Below are 25,683 nucleotides of genomic sequence, written 5' to 3'. Positions count from 1 at the left end.
ACCCAACCCAACTCAATCCAACCCAACTCATTCAAACCTCCAGCCCAACTCAACCCAACCCAACATAACTCAACCCAACATAACTCAACTCAACCAACCCAACAGAACCCAACTCAACCCAATCCAACTCAACTCAATCAAACCCAACCCAACTCAACGCAACTCAAACCCCCAACCCAAACGCAACTTAACCCAACCCAACTCAATCCAACCCAAACCAAACTCAAACCCCCAACCCAACCCAAACCAACTCAAACCCCCAACCCAACCCAAACGAACTCAAACCCCTAACCCAACCCAACCCAATCCAACCCAACCCTACCCAATTCAACCCAAACCCAATCCAACCTCCCCCAACTCAACCCAACCCAACCCAACTCAATCCAACCCAACCCTACCCAATTCAACCCAAACCCAATCCAACCTCCCCCAACTCAACCCAACCCAACTCAATCCAATCCAATCTCCCCAACCCAACCCACCCCCCTCAATCCAACACATCGCAGATGGTCCCAGCTGAATGGAACCCCGACAGAACCTTCCAGAGTGAACCAAAAGCTGGCTAGACTGGTGCGGTGTGGAAACTGACCCTTCGGCACAAACAGTCCTGTGTTGGCCCGTAAGCAAGTCCTCACGCCCGCCCCTGCTCCTGGCCCACATCCCTCCAAACCTTTCCTATCCGTGTCCTGGTCCAAATGTCTTTTAAAAGCTGTAACTGTCCCCACATCCTCAGGAAGTTGATTCCACACACGGACCACCCAGTGTGTTACCCCTTGTGTCTTGTCCCAGTCTCTCTCCACTCAACATGCCCCCCCCCCACCTTAGTCTTGAAATCACCCCCCCATTACAGGGAAAAGACACCCAGTGTTAACTCTACCCTTGTCCCTCATGATTTTATAAACCTCAATAGGTTCCTGGGAAGTCTCTGGTGGACCCCTCTCCGGGTTTAATGACATCCTTCCTGTCTCGGGGCGACGAGAATCGGACACAGTGATCCAGACGAGGTCTCACCAACCTCCTATACAACCCTAACTTGACACCCCCAACTCCCTCCGCCCAAATGTCTGAGCGATGACGGCAACCTAAACACCCTCTTCACCCCCCACCCCCCCTCCACCGTCTACCCGTGATGCAAACTTCATGAAAAAGACGGGCAAGGTTTGAGTGTGATTGGACGGGGAACTTAAGGTAGTGGGGGGCATTCCTGTGCACAAGCTCTCCTTCCCTTCGGTGTGGGGGTCAGGTTTTTGGGGGAGGTCAGAGACGAGAGGGAGAGAGAGAAATAGAGAGAGACAGACAGCGTGGTCTCTAGGGCTAAGGTCTGGAATACAACAATTCTGGCGATTGCAAAATACAGTTTGTAAAATTCTGTTGAACATTCCAGAAAGTTATGAAATTAATATTGTGCACAGGAAACCACATATATCTTGATAACTCGTCCAGGGCATCGAAAAACTCAGCTGCGCAGCAGCAGTCCGTTCTGTAATTGCAAGGCTCAGTCTACATTTATCTCCCTGAGAGAGGAGAGAGAGAGAGAGAGACAGAGAGAGAGAGAGAGAGACAGAGAGAGAGAGACAGAGACAGAGACAGAGAGAGACAGACAGAGAGACCTGAGAGACACCAGTCAGTGTACAGATATCTCCCTGAGAGAGAGGGGACTGAGAGACACCAGTCAGTGTACAGATATCTCCCTGAGAGAGAGGGGACTGAGAGACACCAGTCCGTGTACAGATATCTCCCTGAGAGAGAGAGAGGGGACTGAGAGACACCAGTCAGTGTACAGATATCTCCCTGAGAGAGAGGGGACTGAGAGACACCAGTCAGTGTACAGATATCTCCCTGAGAGAGAGAGAGGGGACTGAGAGACACCAGTCAGTGTACAGATATCTCCCTGAGAGAGAGAGGGGACTGAGAGACACCAGTCAGTGTACAGATATCTCCCTGAGAGAGAGAGGGGACTGAGAGACACCAGTCAGTGTACAGATATCTCCCTGAGAGAGAGAGAGGGGACTGAGAGACACCAGTCAGTGTACAGATATCTCCCTGAGAGAGAGGGGATTGAGAGACACCAGTCAGTCTACAGATATCTCCCTGAGAGAGGGGACTGAGAGACACCAGTCAGTGTACAGATATCTCCCTGAGAGAGAGGGGACTGAGAGACACCAGTCAGTCTACAGATATCTCCCTGTGAGAGAGAGGGGACTGAGAGACACCAGTCAGTCCACAGATATCTCCCTGTGAGAGAGAGGGGACTGAGAGACACCAGTCAGTGTACATATATCTCCCTGTGAGAGAGAGGGGACTGAGAGACACCAGTCAGTGTACATATATCTCCCTGTGAGAGAGAGGGGACTGAGAGATACCAGTCAGTGTACAGATATCTCCCTGAGAGAGAGAGGGGACTGAGAGACACCAGTCAGTGTACAGATATCTCCCTGAGAGAGAGAGAGGGCACTGAGAGACACCAGTCAGTGTACATATATCTCCCTGTGAGAAAGAGGGGACTGAGAGATACCAGTCAGTGTACAGATATCTCCCTGTGAGAGAGAGGGGACTGAGAGACACCAGTCAGTCTACAGATATCTCCCTGTGAGAGAGAGGGGACTGAGAGACACCAGTCAGTGTACTCCCTGAGAGAGAGAGGGGAGTGAGAGATACCAGTCAGTGTACAGATATCTCACTGAGAGAGAGGGGGGGGACTGAGACACACCAGTCAGTGTACAGATATCTCCCTGAGAGACAGAGAGAGGACTGAGAGACACCAGTCAGTGTGCAGATATCTCCCTGAGAGAGAGGGGACTGAGAGACACGAGTCAGTGTACAGATATCTCCCTGAGAGACAGAGAGAGGACTGAGAGACACCAGTCAGTGTACAGATAACTCCCTGAGAGAGAGGGTGGACTGCGAGACACCAGTCAGTGCACAGATATCTCCCTGAGAGACACCAGTCAGTGTACAGATATCTCCCTGAGAGAGAGAGGGGAGTGAGAGATACCAGTCAGTGTACAGATATCTCCCTGAGAGAGAGGGGGGGACTGAGACACACCAGTCAGTGTACAGATATCTCCGAGAGAGAGAGAGAGAGAGGGGACTGAGAGACACCAGTCAGTATACAGATATCTCCCTGAGAGAGAGAGAGGGCACTGAGAGACACCAGTCAGTGTACAGATATCTCCCTGAGAGAGAGAGAGGGCACTGAGAGACACCAGTCAGTGTACATATATCTCCCTGTGAGAGAGAGGGGACTGAGAGATACCAGTCAGTGTACAGATATCTCCCTGAGAGAGAGAGGGGACTGAGAGACACCAGTCAGTGTACAGATATCTCCCTGAGAGAGAGAGAGGGCACTGAGAGACACCAGTCAGTGTACATATATCTCCCTGTGAGAAAGAGGGGACTGAGAGATACCAGTCAGTGTACAGATATCTCCCTGTGAGAGAGAGGGGACTGAGAGACACCAGTCAGTCTACAGATATCTCCCTGTGAGAGAGAGGGGACTGAGAGACACCAGTCAGTGTACTCCCTGAGAGAGAGAGGGGAGTGAGAGATACCAGTCAGTGTACAGATATCTCACTGAGAGAGAGGGGGGGGACTGAGACACACCAGTCAGTGTACAGATATCTCCCTGAGAGACAGAGAGAGGACTGAGAGACACCAGTCAGTGTGCAGATATCTCCCTGAGAGAGAGGGGACTGAGAGACACGAGTCAGTGTACAGATATCTCCCTGAGAGACAGAGAGAGGACTGAGAGACACCAGTCAGTGTACAGATAACTCCCTGAGAGAGAGGGTGGACTGCGAGACACCAGTCAGTGCACAGATATCTCCCTGAGAGACACCAGTCAGTGTACAGATATCTCCCTGAGAGAGAGAGGGGAGTGAGAGATACCAGTCAGTGTACAGATATCTCCCTGAGAGAGAGGGGGGGACTGAGACACACCAGTCAGTGTACAGATATCTCCGAGAGAGAGAGAGAGAGAGGGGACTGAGAGACACCAGTCAGTATACAGATATCTCCCTGAGAGAGAGGAGGGACTGAGAGACACCAGTCAGTGTACAGATATCTTCCTGAGAGACAGAGAGAGGACTGAGAGACACCAGTCAGTGTACAGATATCTCCCTGAGAGAGAGGGGACTGAGAGACACGAGTCAGTGTACAGATATCGCCCTGAGAGACAGAGAGAGTACTGAGAGACACCAGTCAGTGTACAGATATCTCCCTGAGAGAGAGGGGACTGAGAGACGCCAGTCAGTGTACAGATATCTCCCAGAGAGACACCAGTCAGTGTACAGATATCTCCCTGGGAGACACCAGTCAGTGTACAGATATCTCCCTGAGAGAGAGGAGGGACTGAGAGACACCAGTCAGTGTACAGATATCTCCCTGAGAGACAGAGAGAGGACTGAGAGACACCAGTCAGTGTACAGATATCTCCCTGAGAGAGAGGGGACTGAGAGACACGAGTCAGTGTACAGATATCTCCCTGAGAGACAGATAGAGGACTGAGAGACACCAGTCAGTGTACAGATATCTCCCTGAGAGAGAGGGGACTGAGAGACACCAGTCAGTATACAGATATCTCGCAGAGAGAGAGAGAGGGGACTCAGAGACACCTGTCAGTGTACAGATATCTCCCTGAGAGAGAGAGGGGACTGAGAGACACCAGTCAGTGTACAGATATCTCCCTGAGAGAGAGAGGGGACTGAGAGACACCAGTCAGTGTACATATATCTCCCTGTGAGAGAGAGAGAGAGGGGACTGAGAGACACCAGTCAGTGTACAGATATCTCCCTGAGAGAGGGTGGACTGAGGGACACCAGTCAGTGTACAGATATCTCCCTGAGAGAGAGAGGGGACTGAGAGACACCAGTCAGTGTACAGATATCTCCCTGTGAGAGAGAGAGAGGGGACTGAGAGACACCAGTCAGTGTACAGATATCTCCCTGAGAGAGAGAGGGGACTGAGAGACACCAGTCAGTGTACAGATATCTCCCAGAGAGAGAGAGAGAGAGAGACACCAGTCAGTGTACAGATATCTCCCTGAGAGAGAGAGGGGACTGAGAGACACCAGTCAGTGTACAGATATCTCCCTGTGAGAGAGAGGGGACTGAGAGACACCAGTCAGTGTACAGATATCTCCCTGAGAGAGAGAGAGGGGACTGAGAGACACCAGTCAGTGTACAGATGTCTCCCTGATAGAGAGGGGGGACTGAGAGACACCAGTCAGTGTACAGATATCTCCCTGAGAAAGAGAGAGAGGGGAGTGAGAGACACCAGTCAGTGTACAGATGTCTCCCTGATAGAGAGGGGGGACTGAGAGACACCAGTCAGTGTACAGCTATCTCCCTGAGAGAGAGAGAGAGGGGACTGAGAGACACCAGTCAGTGTACAGATATCTCCCTGAGAGAGAGGGGACTGAGAGACACGGGTCAGTGTACAGATATCTCCCTGAGAGACAGAGAGAGGACTGAGAGACACTAGTCAGTGTACAGATATCTCCCTGAGAGAGAGAGGACTGAGAGACACCAGTCAGTGTACAGATATCTCCCTGAGAGAGAGAGAGGGGACTGAGAGACACCAGTCAGTGTACAGATGTCTCCCTGAGAGAGAGAGAGGGGACTGAGAGACACCAGTCAGTGTACAGATATCTCCCTGAGAGAGAGAGAGGGGAGTGAGAGACACCAGTCAGTGTACAGATGTCTCCCTGATAGAGAGGGGGGACTGAGAGACACCAGTCAGTGTACAGATATCTCCCTGAGAGAGAGAGAGAGAGGGGACTGAGAGACACCAGTCAGTGTACAGATATCTCCCTGAGAGAGAGGGGACTGAGAGACACCAGTCAGTGTACAGATATCTCCCTGAGAGAGAGAGAGAGAGAGAGAGAGAGAGAGAGAGAGAGAGAGGGGACTGAGAGACACCAGTCAGTGTATAGATATCTCCCTGAGAGAGAGAGAGGGGACTGAGAGACACCAGTCAGTGTACAGATATCTCCCTGAGAGAGAGAGAGGGGAGTGAGAGACATCAGTCAGTGTACAGATATCTCCCTGAGAGAGAGAGAGGGGACTGAGAGACACCAGTCAGTGTACAGATATCTCCCTGAGAGAGAGAGAGGGGAGTGAGAGACACCAGTCAGTGTACAGATATCTCCCTGAGAGAGAGAGAGAGAGAGAGGGGACTGAGAGACACAATAATCGCCAGACAGGAGTGTTCCCTCCCAGTTGGGGAACACTTCAGCTGTCGAGGACATTCGGCCTTGGAACTTCGAGTGACCATCCTCCAAGGCGGACTTCGGGACAGGCCGCAGCGAAAAGTGGCCGAGCAGAGGCTGATAGGGAGGGCCTCAACCAGGACCTTGGGTACATGTCACATTCCAGGTGACCCCATTGCACTAGACTCAGAGTCATACTGATGTACGGCGTGGAAACAGACCCTTCGGTCAAACCCGTCCATGCTGACCCAGATATCCCAACCCAATCTAGTCCCACCTGCCAGCACCCGGCCCATATCCCTCCAAACCCTTCCTATTCATACACCCATCCAGATGCCTCTTAAATGTTGTAATTGTACCAGCCTCCACCACTTCCTCTGGCAGCTCATTCCACACACGTACCACCCTCTGTGTGAAAAAATTGCCCCTTAGGTCTCTTTTATATCTTTCCCCTCTCAACCTAAACCTATGCCCTCCAGTTCTGGACTCCCCACCCCAGGGAAAAGACTTTGTCTATTTACCGTATCCATGGCCCTCATAATTTTGTAAACCTCTATAAGGTCACCCCTCAGCCTCCGACGCTCCAAGGAAAACAGCCCCAGCCTGTCCAGCCTCTCCCTGTAGCTCAAACCCTCCAACATCCTTGTCAATCTTTTCTGAACCCTTTCAAGTTTCACACCATCTTTCCGATAGGAAGGAGACCAGAATTGCACGCAATATTCCAGCAGTGGCCCCTAACCAACGTCCTGTACAGCCGCAACATGACCTCCCAACCCCTGTACTCAATACTCTGACCGATAAAGGAAAGCATACCAAACACCTTCTTCACTATGTACACAGACAGACACACACACTCTCTCACATTCCCACACACACACACACACTCAGACCCTCTCTCGAACACACACACATACACTCCGACACACACCCTCTCACAGACTTATACCCTTTTACACTCACACTCTTACAGCCACTCATAGCACCTCCCTCCCCCCACACACACTCTCTCTCTCTCTCTCACAGCCACTCATAACCCTCCCACACATACACATATAAGTTTGTTGGGTGAATTTGTAGTTGCAGAATTACATTTTACTTTGCTCAGAAACTGCATGAATCCATGTAAGATTTTGTAAATGCGTTTTTTTAGATTGGAGTCAGTCTGAGCATTGGGGCACAGACAGACAGCCTCACACAGGGAAGCTCACACCTTCAATCCATTATCTGGGCCGACATGACACCAATTGTTCAAGTTCACTTGAGAATGTAACTCTTTAAAAAGTTTTGCGATTTACAAATGAAAGAACTGAAACCAACATGGTCATTCTAAAAGATGAGAGACTTAACAAACAATCCAGGTCTTTTTCAATCTATAATTTCAGTTACATCACACTGTAAACATTTGCTATAAACTCTGTGTCTCACAGTCTTATTCTCCAAAGCCACCTGATGAAGGAGCGTCACTCCGAAAGCTAGTGCTTCCAATTAAACCTGTTGGACTATAACCTGGTGTTGTGAGATTTTTAACTTTGTCCACCCCAGTCCAACACCGGCATCTCCGAATCATACAGTATCTCCCTGAGAGACACCAGTCAGTGTACAGATATCTCCCTGAGAGAGAGAGAGAGGGGACTGAGAGACACCAGTCAGTGTACAGATATCTCCCTGAGAGAGAGAGAGGGGGGACTGAGAGACACCAGTCAGTGTACAGATATCTCCCTGAGAGAGAGAGAGGGGACTGAGAGACACCAGTCAGTGTACAGATATCTCCCTGAGAGAGAGGGGGGACTGAGAGACACCAGTCAGTATACAGATATCTCCCTGAGAGAGAGAGAGGGGGGACTGAGAGACACCAGTCAGTGTACAGATATCTCCCTGAGAGAGAGAGAAGGGACTGAGAGACACCAGTCAGTGTACAGATATCACCCTGAGAGAGAGGGGACTGAGAGACACCAGTCAGTGTACAGATATCTCGCTGAGAGAGAGGGGGGACTGAGAGACACCAGTCAGTGTACAGATATCTCCCTGAGAGAGAGGGGACTGAGAGACACCAGTCAGTGTACAGATATCTCCCTGAGAGAGAGGGGGGACTGAGAGACACCAGTCAGTGTACAGATATCTCCCTGAGAGAGAGAGGGGACTGAGAGACACCAGTCAGTGTACAGATATCTCCCTGAGAGAGAGAGAGAGGGGACTGAGAGACACCAGTCAGTGTACAGATATCTCCCTGAGAGAGAGAGTGGGGACTGAGAGACTCCAGTCAGTGTACAGATATCACCCTGAGAGAGAGAGAGGGGACTGAGAGACACCAGTCAGTGTACAGATATCTCCCTGAGAGAGAGGGGACTGAGAGACACCAGTCAGTGTACAGATATCTCCCTGAGAGAGAGAGAGGGGACTGAGAGACACCAGTCAGTGTACAGATATCTCCCTGAGAGAGAGGGGACTGAGAGACACCAGTCAGTGTACAGATATCTCCCTGAGAGAGAGAGAGGGGAGTGAGAGACACCAGTCAGTGTACAGAGAGAGGGGACTGAGAGACTGAGATGTACTGACTGTATGCCTGGATGGGTTGAAGGTTTTGTGTGTCTGGACGGGTTAAATGGCCTTCCTGCACCCCTTAATGGGCTGAATGGCCTCCCTATTCCCATGGACTGGTCTGCAGCTCTCTGCCCCACAACTCCAGACAGCCTGAACAAGCATCCCCCATCCCTCCCCCCCACCAACCCCCAGCCGAATATCCTGACATTCGGTCAGGCCATCGCTGAAAGCCTTCCTCCTGTTCACGATGGAGGGGCTGATTGGCCTCGTCTTGTCTGGTGTCATGGTACTGACCAGCCTCCTTCTAACCCCCATGGAGTGGGGCTGATTGGCCGATCCCTGAGCCCTTCAAACGGACCGACCAGCTTCCTGCTATCCCCTCAGAGTGGGGACAAAAGGCATCTCCTGCGCCCACCCACCCCCACCGTCAAATGGGGCTGAATGGCCTCATCCTATCCCCTAGTAATACAGCAAAATTTACACCCCCTAACTGTGCTGAATTGGGGTCGTACAGCCCTCTCTGAAGAGGTGGGGCTGAATGGCCTTCTCCTAACCCCTTCGGAATGGGGCTAAACACATTCCCTTTTCACTCCTTCCACTTTGGAATGGATCTGTGCAAAATCCTCCTATCCCTTTTGGGGTTGGGCTGAATGGCCTCCTGTTGATCTTCCCAACCCCCATGGAGTGGACCTAACCTGCCTCCTGCTATCTCTTTTGGAATGGGACCAAATGGCCTCCTCTTGATGACACCACCTTCCCCACTCCTTGGAACGGGTCAGAACAAAATCCTGCTATCCCTTTTGGAATGGGGCTGAATGGCCTCCTGTTGACCACACTGGAATGGGTCAGGACAAACACCCCTGCTATCCCTTTTGGAATGGGGCTGAATGGCCTCCTGTTGACCACCCTGGAATGGGGTAAATAGTCACCTCCTATCCCTTTCGGAATGGGGCTGAATAGCCTCCACACTGACCCAGTGAAAAGGGGCCGAACTACCTCAGGCCATCACTGGGCAATGAGTGGGAAATAAAACATGGCGGCTGCTAGCCCGCGCCGGCCCGGATGGGCTGAGCGGCCTCGCCCCCGCCAATCAGAGGGCCGGCCGCGGCGGGTGGGCGGGGTCCGGATTTGGTTGACGCACGCCACCGCCAATGGCAACCACCGGAGTGTCCCACGTGTGCCTCCTCCAGTCCCGCATGTGCCACCGCGGTGGGCGGGGTCCGGACATGATTTAAGGCACCGTCGATCGCGGCGATTGGCTGTCCGCCGCAGTTAAAGCCCGCCCACACAGCCGTCATAGAGGATGATTGACGCTCGGCGGCCACCGGCGATAGGCTTCCCCGACGGATCCGCACAGCCTTGGCGAATACACCAATGGGCCTACGGTTCATTTGACTGGCAGCTCGCGGTGCTCGATGTATGGCTCGCCCTCCACCTTCAGATCCCGCCTTCTCCTGGCCGTTGAACCAACCGTCTGGCGGATACGTTGATTGACCCACCGGCGCAGGCGACGATTGGCTTCACCGCTAGATGGAACCCACCTACTAACTATAGCGTAAAAGGAGGGCGGGATCCACGCTTGATTGATCACCCGCTCCGCCCGCCGATTGGTTAACGTTGACAGCCTGTTGTGACGGAACCGACGGGCGGGGCCGGGGCGTTGATTGGCATGGAGACGCGGCGCGTTGATTGGCTGGACCCTTCCATTCCCGCCCCTCATGCGGCGCGGACCATTCAGGAGGGTGCCGTCCGTCCGATGGGTGGGGATAGGCGGGGCCGACTTTGACGGACGGGCCGGAGCCGAACGCGACTGGTGCGCTCGTCACCGGAAGCCAACGCGGGCGTCCCCGCCCCGGCCCGCGAGCCGCCGGGTGGGCGGGACCCAAAGCTGACGGGCGGGCCGGAGCCGACGGCGAGTGGTCGGCGCCCACCGGAAGGGGGCGGGCAGCGCTCGCCGATTGGCCGCGGCGGCGGTGGAGAGGGGCGGCACCGGAAGGTGATCGTCAGTCGGCGGAGGCGGGCGGAGGAGGGCGGCGGTTGGGGGGAGGGCTCTCCACGTCGACAGAGGGAAGGACCCAAGATGGAGGCGGTGGTGCTGGTGAGAGACAGAGACACATACACACACAGACACACTGAGGGAGATGGGGAGGGGGCGGGGTCACATTGCATCCTATAGAATCCATAGGTACAACCCCCTATGTGTCAGGATGGTGCTTGATGGGTCTGGGCTGGGATCTTCCCATTCCCCCTTTTCCTGTGTGTCTGTGGGATCTTCCTATTCCCCCTTTTCCTGTGTGTCTGTGGGATCTTGCTATTCCCCCTTTTCCTGTGTGAGTCTGTGGGATCTTCCCATTCCTCCTTTTCCTGTGTGTGGGATCTTGCTATTCCCCCTTTTCCTGTGTTTGTGGGATCTTGCTATTCCCCCTTTTCCTGTGTGTGGGATCTTCCCGTTCCTCCCTTTTCTTGTGTGTGTGGGATCTTCCCGTTCCTCCCTTTTCTTGTGTGTGTGGGATCTTCCCATTCCCCCTTTTCTTGAGTGTGTGTGTGGGATCTTCCCATTACCCCTTTTCTTGTGTGTGTGTGGGATCTTCCCATTCCCCCTTTTCCTGTGTGTGTGGGATCTTGCTATTCCACCTTTTCCTGTGTGAGTCTGTGGGATCTTCCCATTCCCCCTTTTCCTGTGTGTGGGATCTTGCTATTCCCCCTTTTCCTGTGTGTGTGGGATCTTGCTATTCCCCCTTTTCCTGTGTTTGTGGGATCTTCCCGTTCCTCCCTTTTCTTGTGTGTGTGGGATCTTCCCATTCCCCCTTTTCTTGTGTGTGTGTGGGATCTTCCCATTCCCCCTTTTCGTGTGTGTGGGATCTTCCCATTCCCCCTTTTCTTGTGTGTGTGTGTGTGGGATCTTCCCATTCCCCCTTTTCTTGTGTGTGTGTGGGATCTTCCCATTCCCCCTTTTCTTGTGTGTGTGTGTGGGATCTTCCCGTCCCCCTTTTCTTGTGTGTGTGTGTGGGATCTTCCCGTCCCCCTTTTCTTTTGTGTGAGTGGGATCTTCCCATTACCCCTTTTCCTGTGTGTGGGATCTTCCTGTTCCTCCCTTTTCCTGTGTGTGTGTGTAGGGGGGTGGGATCTTCCCATTCCCCTTTTCCTGTATGTCTGTGGGATCTTCCCATTCCCCTTTTCCTGTGTGTATGGGATTTTCCCATTCTCCCTTTTCCTCTGTGTGTGGGATCTTCCCATTCCCCCTTTTCCTGTGTGAGTCTGTGGGATCTTCCCATTCCCCCTTTTCCTGTGTGAGTCTGTGGGATCTTCCCATTCCCCCTTTTCCTGTGTGAGTCTGTGGGATCTTCCCATTCCCCCTTTTCCTGTGTGTGGGATCTTGCTATTCCCCCTTTTCCTGTGTGTGGGATCTTGCTATTTCCCCTTTTCCTGTGTGTGGGATCTTGCTATTCCCCCTTTTCTTGTGGGTGGGATCCTCCCATTCCCCCTTTTCCTGTGTGGGATCTTGCTATTCCCCTTTTCCTGTCTGTGTGGGATCTTCCCATTCCCCTTTTCCTGTCTGTGTGGGATCTTCCCATTCCCCCTTTTCCTGTGTGTCTGTGGGATCTTCCCATTCCCCCCTTTTCTTCTGTGAGTGGGATCTTCCCATTCCCCCTTTTCCTCTGTGTGTGTGTGTGTAGGCTGGTGGGATCTTCCCATTCCCCTTTTCCTGTGTGTGTGTCTGTGGGATCTTCCCATTCCCCCCTTTTCCTGTGTGTGTGTCTGTGGGATCTTCCCATTCCCCCCTTTTCCTGTGTGTCTGGGGCATCTTGCTATTCCTCCCTCTGTGCGTGTGTGTGTCTTACAGCACGGAATCAGGCCCTTCGGCCCGGCCCGTCCGTGCTGGCCCAGATATCCCTAACCTAATCCGGTCCCCATTCCCCAGCACTCGGCCCCATCTCCCTCTAAACCCCTTCCTGTTCCTGTCCCCCATCCAGATGCCTTTTAAATGCTGTCATTGTACCAGCCCCCACCACTTCCTCTGGCAGCTCCTCCCACACACGCACCACCCTCTGGGGGAAAAAGTTGCCCCTCGGGTCCCTTTCCCCTCCTCTCACCTTAAACCTACGCCCCTCTAGTTCTGGACTCCCCCCACCCCAGGGGGGGGAGAAAGACCTTGTCTATTTACCCCACCCCCTGGTGATTTTATAAACCTCTGTAAGGTTTATACTGCACGCCTTCCTCCCCAGGGTCCTGCTGCAATGTGACTTGCCCTGCCCACCCTAGGCCTTGTTGGCCACCTCATCAGCTCGTGTCGTCACAGAGACGCTCCCACCTCTCCCCCCCCCCCCCCCCACCAAACCATTCCCGAAAGGGTTCGTAAAAAGATTGACCAGGACGTCGGACGGTTTGAGCTACGGGGAGAGGCTGGGGGCTGTTTTCCCCTGGAGCGTCGGAGGCTGAGGGGTGACCTTACAGAGGTTTATAAAATCACGAGGGGGTGGGGGGGTAAATAGACAAGGTCCTTTTTCCCCCCCTGGGGTGGGGGGAGTCCAGAACTAGAGGGGGGTAGGTTTAAGGTGAGGGGGGGGGGGGAAAGGGACCCGAGGGGCAACTTTTTCCCCCCCCCCAGAGGGTGGTGCGTGTGTGGGAGGAGCTGCCAGAGGAAGTGGTGGGGGCTGGTACAATGACAGCATTTAAAAGGCACCTGGATGGGGGACAGGAACAGGAAGGGTTTAGAGGGAGATGGGCCGAGTGCTGGGGAATGGGGACCGGGTGAGGTTAGGGATATCTGGGTCAGCCCGGACGGGATGGGCCGAAGGGTCTGATTCCATGGTGTATGTCTCTAAATCTTGCACCTTTAAAAATATGCTCCCCCCCCGCCTAGTCTGGAAACCCACCCACGAGTCCAGACAACTACCATTCACTTTACCCGTGCCCCTCATGGTTTTGAAAACCTCTCGGTTGCTGCCCGGTTCTGCTGCGTTCAGCCTTTTCCCCCAGCGTCACACTTTCACCTGGGGACCCCTCATACCCTCATTCATAACCGTCCCGAGGCCGACTGAGTAACGCTCGCTATTCCCAAATTGCTCCTCCACTGAAGCTCCCATCACCCGGCCAGGTTCGGGCAGGAGTGCTGTCTCTCTTGCCCAGTGGGACACTACGTGTATTGTTTCAAGGTATCGTGTGTGTGTGTGTGTGTGTGTGTGCGTGTGCAGGATTTCCCCATTCCCATCTTCTCTGTGTGTGTGTGGGATCTTCCCATTCCCCTCTTCTGTGTGTGTGTGTGTGTGGGATCTTCCCATTCCCCCTCTCCTGTGTGTGTGTGTGTGGGATCTTCCCATTCCCCCTCTCCAGTGTTGGGTGTGAGCGTGCCTCTGTGGAGCGGGATCTTGCTATTCCCCCCAGGTCGAGAGATGGGTATTCCACTTGCTCGCTCTCTCCTTCCCTCCTTCCCCGTCCCTACCTCCCTCCCTCCCTGTCCCTACCTCCCTCCCTCCCTGTCCCTACCTCCCTCCCTACCTCCCTCCCTCCCTCCATCCATCCCTCCATCCATGTCTCCGCCCCTCGCTTTATCCATCTCTTCTTCCCTCAGCACCGAGGGAGTGGGTGCTGAGGGAGTGGGTGCTGAGGGAGTGGGTGCTGTGGGAGGGTCAGTGCTGAGGGAGCGGGCGCTGTGGGAGGGTCAGTGCTGAGGGAGCGGGCGCTGTGGGAGGGTCAGTGCTGAGGGAGTGGGTGCTGTGGGAGGGTCAGTGCTGAGGGAGTGGGTGCTGTGGGAGGGTCAGTGCTGAGGGAGCGGGCGCTGTGGGAGGGTCAGTGCTGAGGGAGTGGGTGCTGTGGGAGGGTCAGTGCTGAGGGAGTGGGCGCTGTGGGAGGGTCAGTGCTGAGGGAGCGGGTGCTGTGGGAGGGTCAGTGCTGAGGGAGCGGGCGCTGTGGGAGGGTCAGTGCAGAGGGAGTGGGTGCTGTGGGAGCATCAGTGCTGAGGGAGCGGGTGCTGTGGGTGGGTCAGTGCTGAGGGAGTGGGCGCTGTGGGAGGGTCAGTGCTGAGGGAGTGGGTGCTGTGGGAGGGTCAGTGCTGAGGGAGCGGGCGCTGTGGGAGGGTCAGTGCAGAGGGAGTGGGTGCTGTGGGAGCATCAGTGCTGAGGGAGCGGGTGCTGTGGGTGGGTCAGTGCTGAGGGAGTGGGTGCTGTGGGAGCATCAGTGCTGTTGGAGTGGGTGCTGTGGGAGGGTCAGTGCTGAGGGAGCGGGCGCTGTGGGAGGGTCAGTGCAGAGGGAGTGGGTGCTGTGGGAGGGTCAGTGCTGAGGGAGCGGGCGCTGTGGGAGGGTCAGTGCTGAGGGAGCGGGCGCTGTGGGAGGGTCAGTGCAGAGGGAGGGTCAGTGCTGAGGGAGGGTCAGTGCTGAGGGAGCGGGCGCTGTGGGAGGGTCAGTGCAGAGGGAGTGGGTGCTGTGGGAGGGTCAGTGCTGAGGGAGTGGGTGCTGTGGGAGGGTCAGTGCTGAGGGAGCGGGTGCTGTGGGAGGGTCAGTGCTGAGGGAGCGGACCCTGTGGGAGGGTCAGTGCTGAGGGAGCGGACCCTGTGGGAGGGTCAGTGCTGAGGGAGCGGGTGCTGTGGGAGGGTCAGTGCTGAGGGAGTGGGTGCTGAGGGAGGGTCAGTGCTGAGGGAGTGGGTGCTGTGGGCGGGTCAGTGCTGAGGGAGCGGGTGCTGAGGGAGGGTCAGTGCTGAGGGAGCAGGTGCTGAGGGAGGGTCAGTGCTGAGGGAGCGGGCGCTGTGGGAGGGTCAGTGCTGAGGGAGTGGGCGCTGTGGGAGGGTCAGCGCTGAGGGAGCGGGTGCTGTGGGAGGGTCAGTGCTGAGGGAGCGGGTGCTGAGGGAGGGTCAGTGCTGAGGGAGCAGGTGCTGAGGGAGGGTCAGTGTTGAGGGAGCAGGTGCTGTGGGAGGGTCAGTGCTGAGGGAGCGGACCCTGTGGGAGGGTCAGTGCTGAGGGAGCGGGTGCTGTGGGAGGGTCAGTGCTGAGGGAGCGGACCCTGTGGGAGGGTCAGTGCTGAGGGAGTGGGTGCTGTGGGAGGGTCAGTGCTGAGGGAGTGGGTGCTGTGGGAGGGTCAGTGCTGAGGGAGTGGGTGCTGTGGGAGGGTCAGTGCTGAGGGAGCGGGTGCTGTGGGAGGGTCAGTGCTGAGGGAGCGGGCGCTGTGGGAGGGTCAGTGCTGAGGGAGTGGGCGCTGTGGGAGGGTCAGTGCTGAGGGAGCGGGTGCTGTGGGAGGGTCAGTGCTGAGGGAGTGGGTGCTGAGAGAGGGTCAGTGCTGAGGGAGTGGGTGCTGTGGGAGGGTCAGTGCTGAGGGAGGGTCAGTGCTGAGGGAGCGGGTGCTGTGGGAGGGTCAGTGCTGAGGGAGCGGGTGCTGTGGGAGGGTCAGCGCTGAGGGAGCGGGTGCTGTGGGAGGGTCAGTGCTGAGGGAGCGGGCGCTGTGGGAGGGTCAGTGCTGAGGGTGCGGGCGCTGTGGGAGGGTCAGTGCTGAGGGAGTGGGTGCTGTGGGAGGGTCAGTGCTGAGGGAGTGGGTGCTGTGGGCGGGTCAGTGCTGAGGGAGCGGGTGCTGTGGGAGGGTCAGTGCTGAGGGAGTGGGTGCTGAGGGGGTGGGTGCTGTGGGAGGGTCAGTGCTGAGGGAGTGGGTGCTGTGGGCGGGTCAGTGCTGAGGGAGCGGGTGCTGTGGGAGGGTCAGTGCTGAGGGAGCGGGTGCTGTGGGAGGGTCAGTGCTGAGGGAGTGGGTGCTGTGGGAGGGTCAGTGCTGAGGGAGTGGGTGCTGTGGGCGGGTCAGTGCTGAGGGAGCGGGTGCTGTGGGAGGGTCAGTGCTGAGGGAGTGGGTGCTGAGGGAGGGTCAGTGCTGAGGGAGCGGACCCTGTGGGAGGGTCAGTGCTGAGGGAGCGGGTGCTGTGGGAGGGTCAGTGCTGAGGGAGTGGGTGCTGTGGGAGGGTCAGTGCTGAGGGAGCGGACCCTGTGGGAGGGTCAGTGCTGAGGGAGCGGGTGCTGTGGGAGGGTCAGTGCTGAGGGAGTGGGTGCTGTGGGAGGGTCAGTGCTGAGGGAGCGGACCCTGTGGGAGGGTCAGTGCTGAGGGAGCGGGTGCTGTGGGAGGGTCAGTGCTGAGGGAGTGGGTGCTGTGGGAGGGTCAGTGCTGAGGGAGTGGGTGCTGTGGGAGGGTCAGTGCTGAGGGAGCGGGTGCTGTGGGAGGGTCAGTGCTGAGGGAGTGGGTGCTGTGGGAGGGTCAGTGCTGAGGGAGCGGACCCTGTGGGAGGGTCAGTGCTGAGGGAGCGGGTGCTGTGGGAGGGTCAGTGCTGAGGGAGTGGGCGCTGTTGGAGGGTCAGTGCTGAGGGAGCGGGTGCTGTGGGAGGGTCAGTGCTGAGGGAGTGGGTGCTGTGGGAGGGTCAGTGCTGAGGGAGTGGGTGCTGTGGGAGGGTCAGTGCTGAGGGAGTGGGTGCTGTGGGAGGGTCAGTGCTGAGGGAGTGGGTGCTGTGGGAGGGTTAGTGCTGAGGGAGTGGGTGCTGTGGGAGGGTCAGTGCTGAGGGAGGGGGTGCTGTGGGAGGGTCAGTGCTGAGGGAGTGGGTGCTGTGGGAGGGTCAGTGCTGAGGGAGTGGGTGCTGTGGGAGGGTCAGTGCTGAGGGAGTGGGTGCTGTGGGAGGGTCAGTGCTGAGGGAGCGGGCGCTGAGGGAGGGTCAGTGCTGAGGGAGCGGGCGCTGAGGGAGGGTCAGTGCTGAGGGAGCGGGTGCTGTGGGAGGGTCAGTGCTGAGGGAGCGGGCGCTGAGGGAGTGGGTGCTGAGGGAGCGGGTGCTGTGGGAGGGTCAGTGCTGAGGGAGTGGGTGCTGTGGGAGGGTCAGTGCTGAGGGAGCGGGTGCTGTGGGAGGGTCAGTGCTGTTGGTACCGTTCCTGGGCCTGATTGTGACTGCCGTACATGGGTCTGTGACACCGTCTGTACCGTATATAAACACACGCCCTTCCCCGGGCAGACCGCGATGTTCTGGGGAGGGAGCCCGGAGAGAGATGGAGATGCGTCCTTGTACCCTGCTCTGTCCTTCAGCAATCTTCGGGCAGGCAGCGGTACTGTGGCTGTGATGCTTGTTGCAGTCGTACAGCAGTCTCCCCCCCCCGCCCTCCCCGTGCCCTGAGCGGCCGGGTCCGATCTGCAGGGGAACGGTGCAGCAGGTGAATTGAGAATCTGGTTCCTGAACTGAAGTTCTGTTATACACTCGGGCTGTGCTTACGATGAGTCAGTGCATCACAGAACTTTGACTCGGGAGACCCACCACATCGAGGGTGAGAAGCAGCAGGATTAGTTTGGGGATGGATACAGGGCTATGGGGAGAGAGCGGGGGCAGTGGGATTAGTTTGGGGATCGATACAGGGCTATGGGGAGAGAGAGCGGGGGGACAGTGGGATTAGTTTGGGGATGGATACAGGGCTATGGGGAGAGAGAGCGGGGGGCAGTGGGATTAGTTTGGGGATGGATACAGGGCTATGGGGGGAGAGAGCGGGGGGCAGTGGGATTAGTTTGGGGATGGATACAGGGCTATGGGGAGAGAGAGCGGGGGCAGTGGGATTAGTTTGGGGATGGATACAGGGCTATGGGGGGAGAGAGCGGGGGGCAGTGGGATTAGTTTGGGGATGGATACAGGGCTATGGGGAGAGAGAGCGGGGGGCAGTGGGGTTAGTTTGGGGATGGATACAGGGCTATGGGGAGAGAGCGGGGGCAGTGGGATTAGTTTGGGGATCGATACAGGGCTATGGGGAGAGAGCGGGGGACAGTGGGATTAGTTTGGGGATCGATACAGGGCTATGGGGAGAGAGCGGGGGACAGTGGGATTAGTTTGGGGATCGGTACAGGGCTATGGGGAGAGAGCGGGGGGACAGTGGGATTAGTTTGGGGATGGATACAGGGCTATGGGGAGAGAGCGGGGGGCAGTGGGGTTAGTTTGGGGATGGATACAGGGCTATGGGAAGAGAGCGGGGGCAGTGGGATTAGTTTGGGGATCGATACAGGGCTATGGGGAGAGAGAGCGGGGGGCAGTGGGATTAGTTTGGGGATTGATACAGGGCTATGGGGAGAGAGCGGGGGCAGTGGGATTAGTTTGGGGATGGATACAGGGCTATGGGGAGAGAGCGGGGGGACAGTGGGATTAGTTTGGGGATCGGTCCAGGGCTATGGGGGGAGAGAGCGGGGGCAGTAGGATTAGTTTGGGGATCGATACAGGGCTATGGGGGGAGAGAGCGGGGGCAGTGGGATTAGTTTGGGGATCGATACAGGGCTATGGGGAGAGAGTGGGGCAGTGGGATTAGTTTGGGGATCGATACAGGGCTATGGGGAGAGAGCGGGGACAGTGGGATTAGTTTGGGGATCGATACAGGGCTATGGGGAGAGAGCGGGGGGACAGTGGGGTTAGTTTGGGGATCGATACAGGGCTATGGGGGGAGAGAGCGGGGGCAGTGGGATTAGTTTGGGGATCGATACAGGGCTATGGGGAGAGAGAGCGGGGGGCAGTGGGATTAGTTTGGGGATGGATACAGGGCTATGGGGAGAGAGCGGGGGCAGTGGGATTAGTTTGGGGATCGATACAGGGCTATGGGGAGAGAGAGCGGGGGCAGTGGGGTTAGTTTGGGGATTGATACAGGGCTATGGGGGGAGAGAGCGGGGGGCAGTGGGATTAGTTTGGGGATGGATACAGGGCTATGGGGAGAGAGCGGGGGGACAGTGGGATTAGTTTGGGGATGGATACAGGGCTATGGGGAGAGAGCGGGGGGACAGTGGGATTAGTTTGGGGATCGATACAGGGCTATGGGGAGAGAGCGGGGGGACAGTGGGATTAGTTTGGGGATGGATACAGGGCTATGGGGAGAGAGCGGGGACAGTGGGATTAGTTTGGGGATCGATACAGGGCTATGGGGAAAGAGCGGGGGGGCAGTGGGATTAGTTTGGGGATCGATACAGGGCTATGGGGAGAGAGCGGGGGCAGTGGGATTAGTTTGGGAATCGATACAGGGCTATGGGGAGAGAGCGGGGGACAGTGGGATTAGTTTGGGGATGGATACAGGGCTATGGAGAAAGAGCGGGGGCAGTGGGATTAGTTTGGGGATGGATACAGGGCTATGGGGAGGTGGGGGGACAGTGGGATTAGTTTGGGGATGGATACAGGGCTATGGGGAGAGAGCGGGGGGACAGTGGGATTAGTTTGAGGATCGATACAGGGCTATGGGGAGAGAGCGGGGACAGTGGGATGAGTTTGGGGATCGATACAGGGCTATGGGGAGAGAGCGGGGGGACAGTAGGATTAGTTTGGGGATCGATACAGGGCTATGGGGGGGAGAGAGCGGGGGCAGTGGGATTAGTCTGGAGATCGATACAGGGCTATGGGGAGAGAGCGGGGACAGTGGGATTAGTTTGGGGATCGATACAGGGCTATGGGGGGAGAGAGCGGGGGCAGTGGGATTAGTCTGGAGATCGATACAGGGCTATGGGGAGAGATTGGGGACAGTGGGATTAGTTTGGGAATCGATACAGGGCTATGGGGAGAGAGCGGGGCAGTGGGATTTGTCTGGGAATCGATACAGGGCTATGGGGGGAGAGAGCGGTGGCAGTGGGATTAGTTTGGGGATCGATACAGGGCTATGGGGAGAGAGCGGGGGGACAGTAGGATTAGTTTGGGGATCGATACAGGGCTATGGGGGGGGAGAGAGCGGGGGCAGTGGGATTAGTCTGGAGATCGATACAGGGCTATGGGGAGAGAGCGGGGACAGTGGGATTAGTTTGGGGATCGATACAGGGCTATGGGGGGAGAGAGCGGGGGCAGTGGGATTAGTCTGGAGATCGATACAGGGCTGTGGGGAGAGAGCGGGGACAGTGGGATTAGTTTGGGAATCGATACAGGGCTATGGGGAGAGAGCGGGGCAGTGGGATTAGTCTGGGAATCGATACAGGGCTATGGGGGGAGAGAGCGGTGGCAGTGGGATTAGTTTGGGGATCGATACAGGGCTATGGGGAGAGAGCGCGGGGGACAGTGGGATGAGTTTGGGGATCGATACAGGGCTATGGGGGGAGAGAGCGGGGACAGTGGGATTAGTTTGGGGATGGATACAGGGCTATGGGGAGCGAGCGGGGGGACAGTGGGATTAGTTTGGGGATCGATACAGGGCTGTGGGGGAGAGCGGGGGGTCAGTGGGATTAGCTTGGGGATCGATACAGGGCTATGGGGAGAGAGAGCGGGGGGCACTGGGATTAGTTTGGGGATTGATACAGGGCTATGGGGAGAGAGAGCGGGGGCAGTGGGATTAGTTTGGGGATTGATGCAGGGCTATGGGGAGAGAGAGCGGGGGGCACTGGGATTAGTTTGGGGATTGATACAGGGCTATGGGGAGAGAGAGCGGGGGCAGTGGGATTAGTTTGGGGATTGATGCAGGGCTATGGGGGGAGAGCGGGGGCAGTGGGGTTAGTTTGGGGATCGATACAGTGATGTGGGGAGAGAGCGGGGGGCAGTGGGATTAGTTTGGGGATCGATACAGGGCTATGGGGAGAGAGCGGGGGGACAGTGGGATTAGTTTGGGAATCGATACAGGGCTATGGGGAGAGAGCGGGGCAGTGGGATTAGTCTGGGAATCGATACAGGGCTATGGGGAGAGAGCGGGGGGACAGTGGGATTAGTTTGGGGATCGATACAGGGCTATGGGGAGAGAGCGGGGGGACAGTGGGATTAGTCTGGGGATCGATACAGGGCTATGGGGAGAGAGAGCGGGGGGACAGTGGGATTAGTCTGGGGATCGATACAGGGCTATGGGGGGAGAGTGGGACAGTGGGATTAGTTTGGGGATGGATACAGGGCTATGGGGAGAGAGAGCGGGGGGACAGTGGGATTAGTTTGGGGATGGATACAGGGCTATGGGGAGAGAGCGGGGGGACAGTGGGATTAGTTTGGGGATCGATACAGGGCTATGGGGAGAGAGCGCGGGGGGACAGTGGGATTAGTTTGAGGATGGATACAGGGCTATGGGGAGAGCGCGGGGGGACAGTGTGATTAGTTTGGGGATCGATACAGGGCTATGGGGAGAGAGAGCGGGGGGACAGTGGGATTAGTTTGGGGATCGATAGTTAATACAGTTACCAATTCTGAAGATTGCTCAGCTGGTGTGAGATTTTTGTTCAGTGTATTTACCTGACTCAGCGTTCACTTGACGTCATTACAGGAACCAACCCTGTACACAGTGAAGGCCATATTCATTCTGGATAATGATGGGGATCGCATTCTTGCAAAGGTACCTGACGTCTGCTTTCTCTGTCTGTCTCTCTGTCCCCCCCACCCCCCCCCCCCCGCTCTGTTGCAGGAAGGGGATATTATTAACCCGGAAAGGGCTCAGGAGAGACTTCCCAGGGTGTTGCTGGGAACGGAGCCGTTTGAGATGTGAGGAGAGGCTGGGGGCTGTTTTCCTTGGAGCGTCGGGGACTGAGGGGGCGACCTGTGCAGGTTTATAAAATCACAAGGGGGGGGTATTTAAAAATGAGGGGTCGCGTTGAGAGGCGGGAGACACGAGGGACGAACGTTTTGCCTGTGGAATGAGTTTACCGGGCAAGTGGGGGACAGTGACAAGTTTTGAAAGACATTTGGATAAGGACATGGATGGGAAAGATTTGGAGGGATATGAGTCAGGGGCAGGGGCTGGTGTGGGACTAGTTTAGTTTGGGATTAGGGTTAGCACAGACTGGTTGGGCTGAAGGGTCTGTTTCTGTGTTGTAAGATTCTCTGTCATGTCTGCGTGGTGATATGTCTCATTTACCCTCTTCCTCATCTCTCTCTCTCTCTCTCTCTCTCCCCCTCCCTCTCTCTCTCGTGCCCCCCCCCCAGTATTACGACAACACCTACCCAACGGTAAAGGAGCAGAAAGCTTTTGAGAAAAATATCTTCAACAAGACTCACCGCACAGACAGTAAGATTTTTCACCCGTCCCCTCTCCAGGGAGCTGCCGACAGGGTAGATGTGACAGTGTGAGAGCGGAGTGGGTGCTGTGGGAGGGTCAGTGCTGAGGGAGTGGGTGCTGTGGGAGGGTCAGTGCTGAGGGAGTGGGCGCTGTGGGAGGGTCAGTGCTGAGGAGTGGGTGCTGTGGGAGGGTCAGTGCTGAGGGAGTGGGCCCTGTGGGAGGGTCAGTGCTGAGGGAGTGGGTGCTGTGGGAGGGTCAGTGCTGAGGGAGCGGGTGCTGTGGGAGGGTCAGTGCTGAGAGTGTGGGTGCTGTGGGAAGGTCAGTGCTGAGGGAGTGGGTGCTGTGGGAGGGTCAGTGCTGAGGGACCAAGCGCTGTGGGAGGGTCAGTGCTGAGGGAGTGGGTGCTGTGGGAGGGTCAGTGCTGAGGGGAGCGGGCGCTGTGGGAGGGTCAGTGCTGAGGGAGCGGGTGCTGTGGGAGGGTCAGTGCTGTGGGAGGGTCAGTGCTGAGGGAGTGGGTGCTGTGGGAGGGTCAGTGCTGAGGGAGTGGGTGCTGTGGGAGTGTCAGTGCTGAGGGAGCGGGTGCTGTGGGAGGGTCAGTGCTGAGGGAGCGGGTGCTGTGGGAGGGTCAGTGCTGAGGGAGCGGGTGCTGAGGGAGCGGGTGCTGTGGGAGGGTCAGTGCTGTGGGAGTGGGTGCTGTGGGAGGGTCAGTGCTGAGGGAGCGGGTGCTGTGGGAGGGTCAGTGCTGAGGGAGTGGGCGCTGTGGGAGGGTCAGTGCTGAGGGAGGGTCAGTGCTGAGGGAGAGGGCCAGTGCTGTGGGAGGGTCAGTGCTGTGGGAGGGTCAGTGCTGAGGGAGGGGGTGCTGTGGGAGGGTCAGTGCTGTGGGAGGGTCAGTGCTGAGGGAACGGGTGCTGTGGGAAGGTCAGTGCTGTGGGAGGGTCAGTGCTGAGGGAGTGGGCGCTGTGGAGGGTCAGTGTTGAGGGAGCGGGTGGCTGAGGGAGGGTCAGTGCTGAGGGAGGGTCAGTGCTGTGGGAGGGTCAGTGCTGAGGGAGTGGGTGCTGTGTGAAGGTCAGTGCTGAGGGAGCGGGTGCTGTGGGAGGGTCAGTGCTGAGGGAGGGTCAGTGCTGAGGGTAGCAGGAGGTGCGCAATGTTGAGTGTGCCCAATTCCTCTTCGGGGAGGGGTCGCGGAGGAAATTCTGCCCGCGCCTCTGGTCCACCCACCCACGCTCACCTGCAAGCTGTCCCTCAGAGCGTGCAACATTGAGAGGGAGAGGTGAGGGTTTTGGGGTGGGTGAGTGGTGTTAGAACAAAAGGGCACAGCCGCAAGACCAGTTGGGGGCTTTAAAGGTTTCAGATCTGTCAGCATTTCACGGGGAAGGTGGGGGCTGAATGTCCCCCACTTGTTCCCATGCGATAGCCTGGCAGAGGGAAGAAGGGCCGAATGTATTCCTCAAACGGATGTGTCGTCCTGTCCCAGGTGAAATCGCCCTCCTGGAAGGACTGACCGTGGTCTACAAGAGCAACATCGATCTGTACTTTTACGTCATTGGCAGCTCGCACCGAGAATGAGGTGGGTCATGGTCAGAGGGTCAGCGCTGAGGGAGGGTCAGCGCTGAGGAGGGTGTGCTGAGGGAGGGTCGGTGCTGTGGGAGGGTCAGGTGCTGTGGGAGGGTCGGTGCTGTGGGAGGGTCAGTGCTGTGGGATGGTCAGTGCTGTGGGAGGGTCAGTGCTGTGGGAGGGTCAGCGCTGTGGGGGAGGTCAGCGCTGAGGGAGCGGGTGCTGTGGGAGGGTCAGCGCTGAGGAGTGGTGCTGTGGGAGGGTCAGCGCTGTGGGAGGGTCAGCGCTGAGGGAGTGGGTGCTGTGGGAGGTCAGCGCTGGTGGGAGGGTCAGCGCTGGGGAGGGTCAGCGCTGAGGGAGCGGGTGCTGTGGGGAGGGCGGCGCTGTGGGAGGGTCGGTGCTGAGGGAGGCGGGTGCTGTGGGAGGCGGGTGCTGTGGGAGGTCGGTGCTGAGGGACTGGGTGCTGTGGGAGGGTCAGTGCTGAGGGAGCGGGTGCTGTGGGAGGGTCGGCGCTGAGGGAGCGGGTGCTGTGGGAGGGTCAGCGCTGAGGGAGGGGCGCTGTGGGAGGGTCAGCGCTGAGGAGTGGGTGCTGTGGGAGGGTCAGTGCTGAGGGAGTGGGTGCTGAGGGAGGGTCAGCGCTGAGGGAGTGGGTGCTGTGGGAGGGTCAGTGCTGAGGGAGTGGGCGCTGTGGGAGGGTCAGCGCTGAGGAGCGGGTGCTGTGGGAGGTCAGCGCTGAGGGGAGTGGGAGCTGTGGGAGGGTCAGCGCCGAGGGAGCGGGTGCTGTGGAGGGTCAGCGTGAGGGAGTGTGGCACTATGGGAGGGTCAGTGCTGAGGGAGTGGGCGCTGTGGGAGGGTCAGCGCTGAGGGAGTGGGTGCTGGGGAGGGTCAGGCGCCGAGGGAGCGGGTGCTGTGGGAGGGTCAGCGCTGAGGGAGTGGGCACTATGGGAGGGTCAGTGCTGAGGGAGGGTCTCTGTCTCTCACTCTCTCTCTCTCTCCCCTTGTTTTTGTAGCTCATGCTGGTGGCTGTACTGAACTGCTTGTTTGACTCCCTTAGCCAGATGTTGAGGTAAGGGTGCGAGGCTGGGGCGTTTCTGCTCTCCTCTCTGGGGTGGGCTGGTGGCTCTCAAGCAAGTGGAATCCCCTCCCCCCTCCCCCTCCCCCCTCCCCCCTCCCCCTCCCCCTCCCCCTCCCCCCTCCCCCTCCCCCTCCCTCTCCCCTCCCCCTCCCCCTCCACCACCCCCTGATGATGTCTGCACCAGAGATTCCTGTCCTCTGCCACCCAGATCCCTCTGCGCTCCCTATCTCCGTCACTCCCTCCAGCCACCTACAACCCCCTCCCTATCTCTGTGTGTGTCACCCCCTCCAGCCCCTACACCCCTCCCTATCTCTGTGTGTGTCACCCCTTCCAGCCCCCTACACCCCCTCCCTATCTCTGTGTGTGTCACCCCCCTCCAGCCCCTACACCC

At 57.4% G+C, this 25,683-nt stretch overlaps 1 protein-coding gene across 1 annotated transcript; it reads left to right on the top strand.

The window, feature by feature from the left end:
- The first annotated feature begins 10,773 nt into the window (after positions 1-10,773).
- On the top strand, positions 10,774-25,287 carry LOC148133834 (coatomer subunit zeta-1-like). Its single transcript, XM_087985738.1, is given in 6 exon segments — positions 10,774-10,847; positions 21,935-22,003; positions 22,591-22,672; positions 24,138-24,220; positions 24,222-24,230; positions 25,228-25,287. Coding segments are annotated over 6 exon segments (321 nt in total). The 5' UTR covers positions 10,774-10,829.
- The last annotated feature ends 396 nt before the right edge of the window (positions 25,288-25,683 follow it).

This window comes from Chiloscyllium plagiosum, unplaced genomic scaffold, assembly GCF_037043375.1.
Source record: "Chiloscyllium plagiosum isolate Xiang-an unplaced genomic scaffold, Cpla_swu_hap1 HiC_scaffold_195, whole genome shotgun sequence".
NCBI lineage: Eukaryota > Metazoa > Chordata > Chondrichthyes > Orectolobiformes > Hemiscylliidae > Chiloscyllium > Chiloscyllium plagiosum.
The sequence above is the reverse complement of the archived record's forward strand: the minus strand, read 5'-3'. Positions and strand labels throughout refer to the sequence as shown.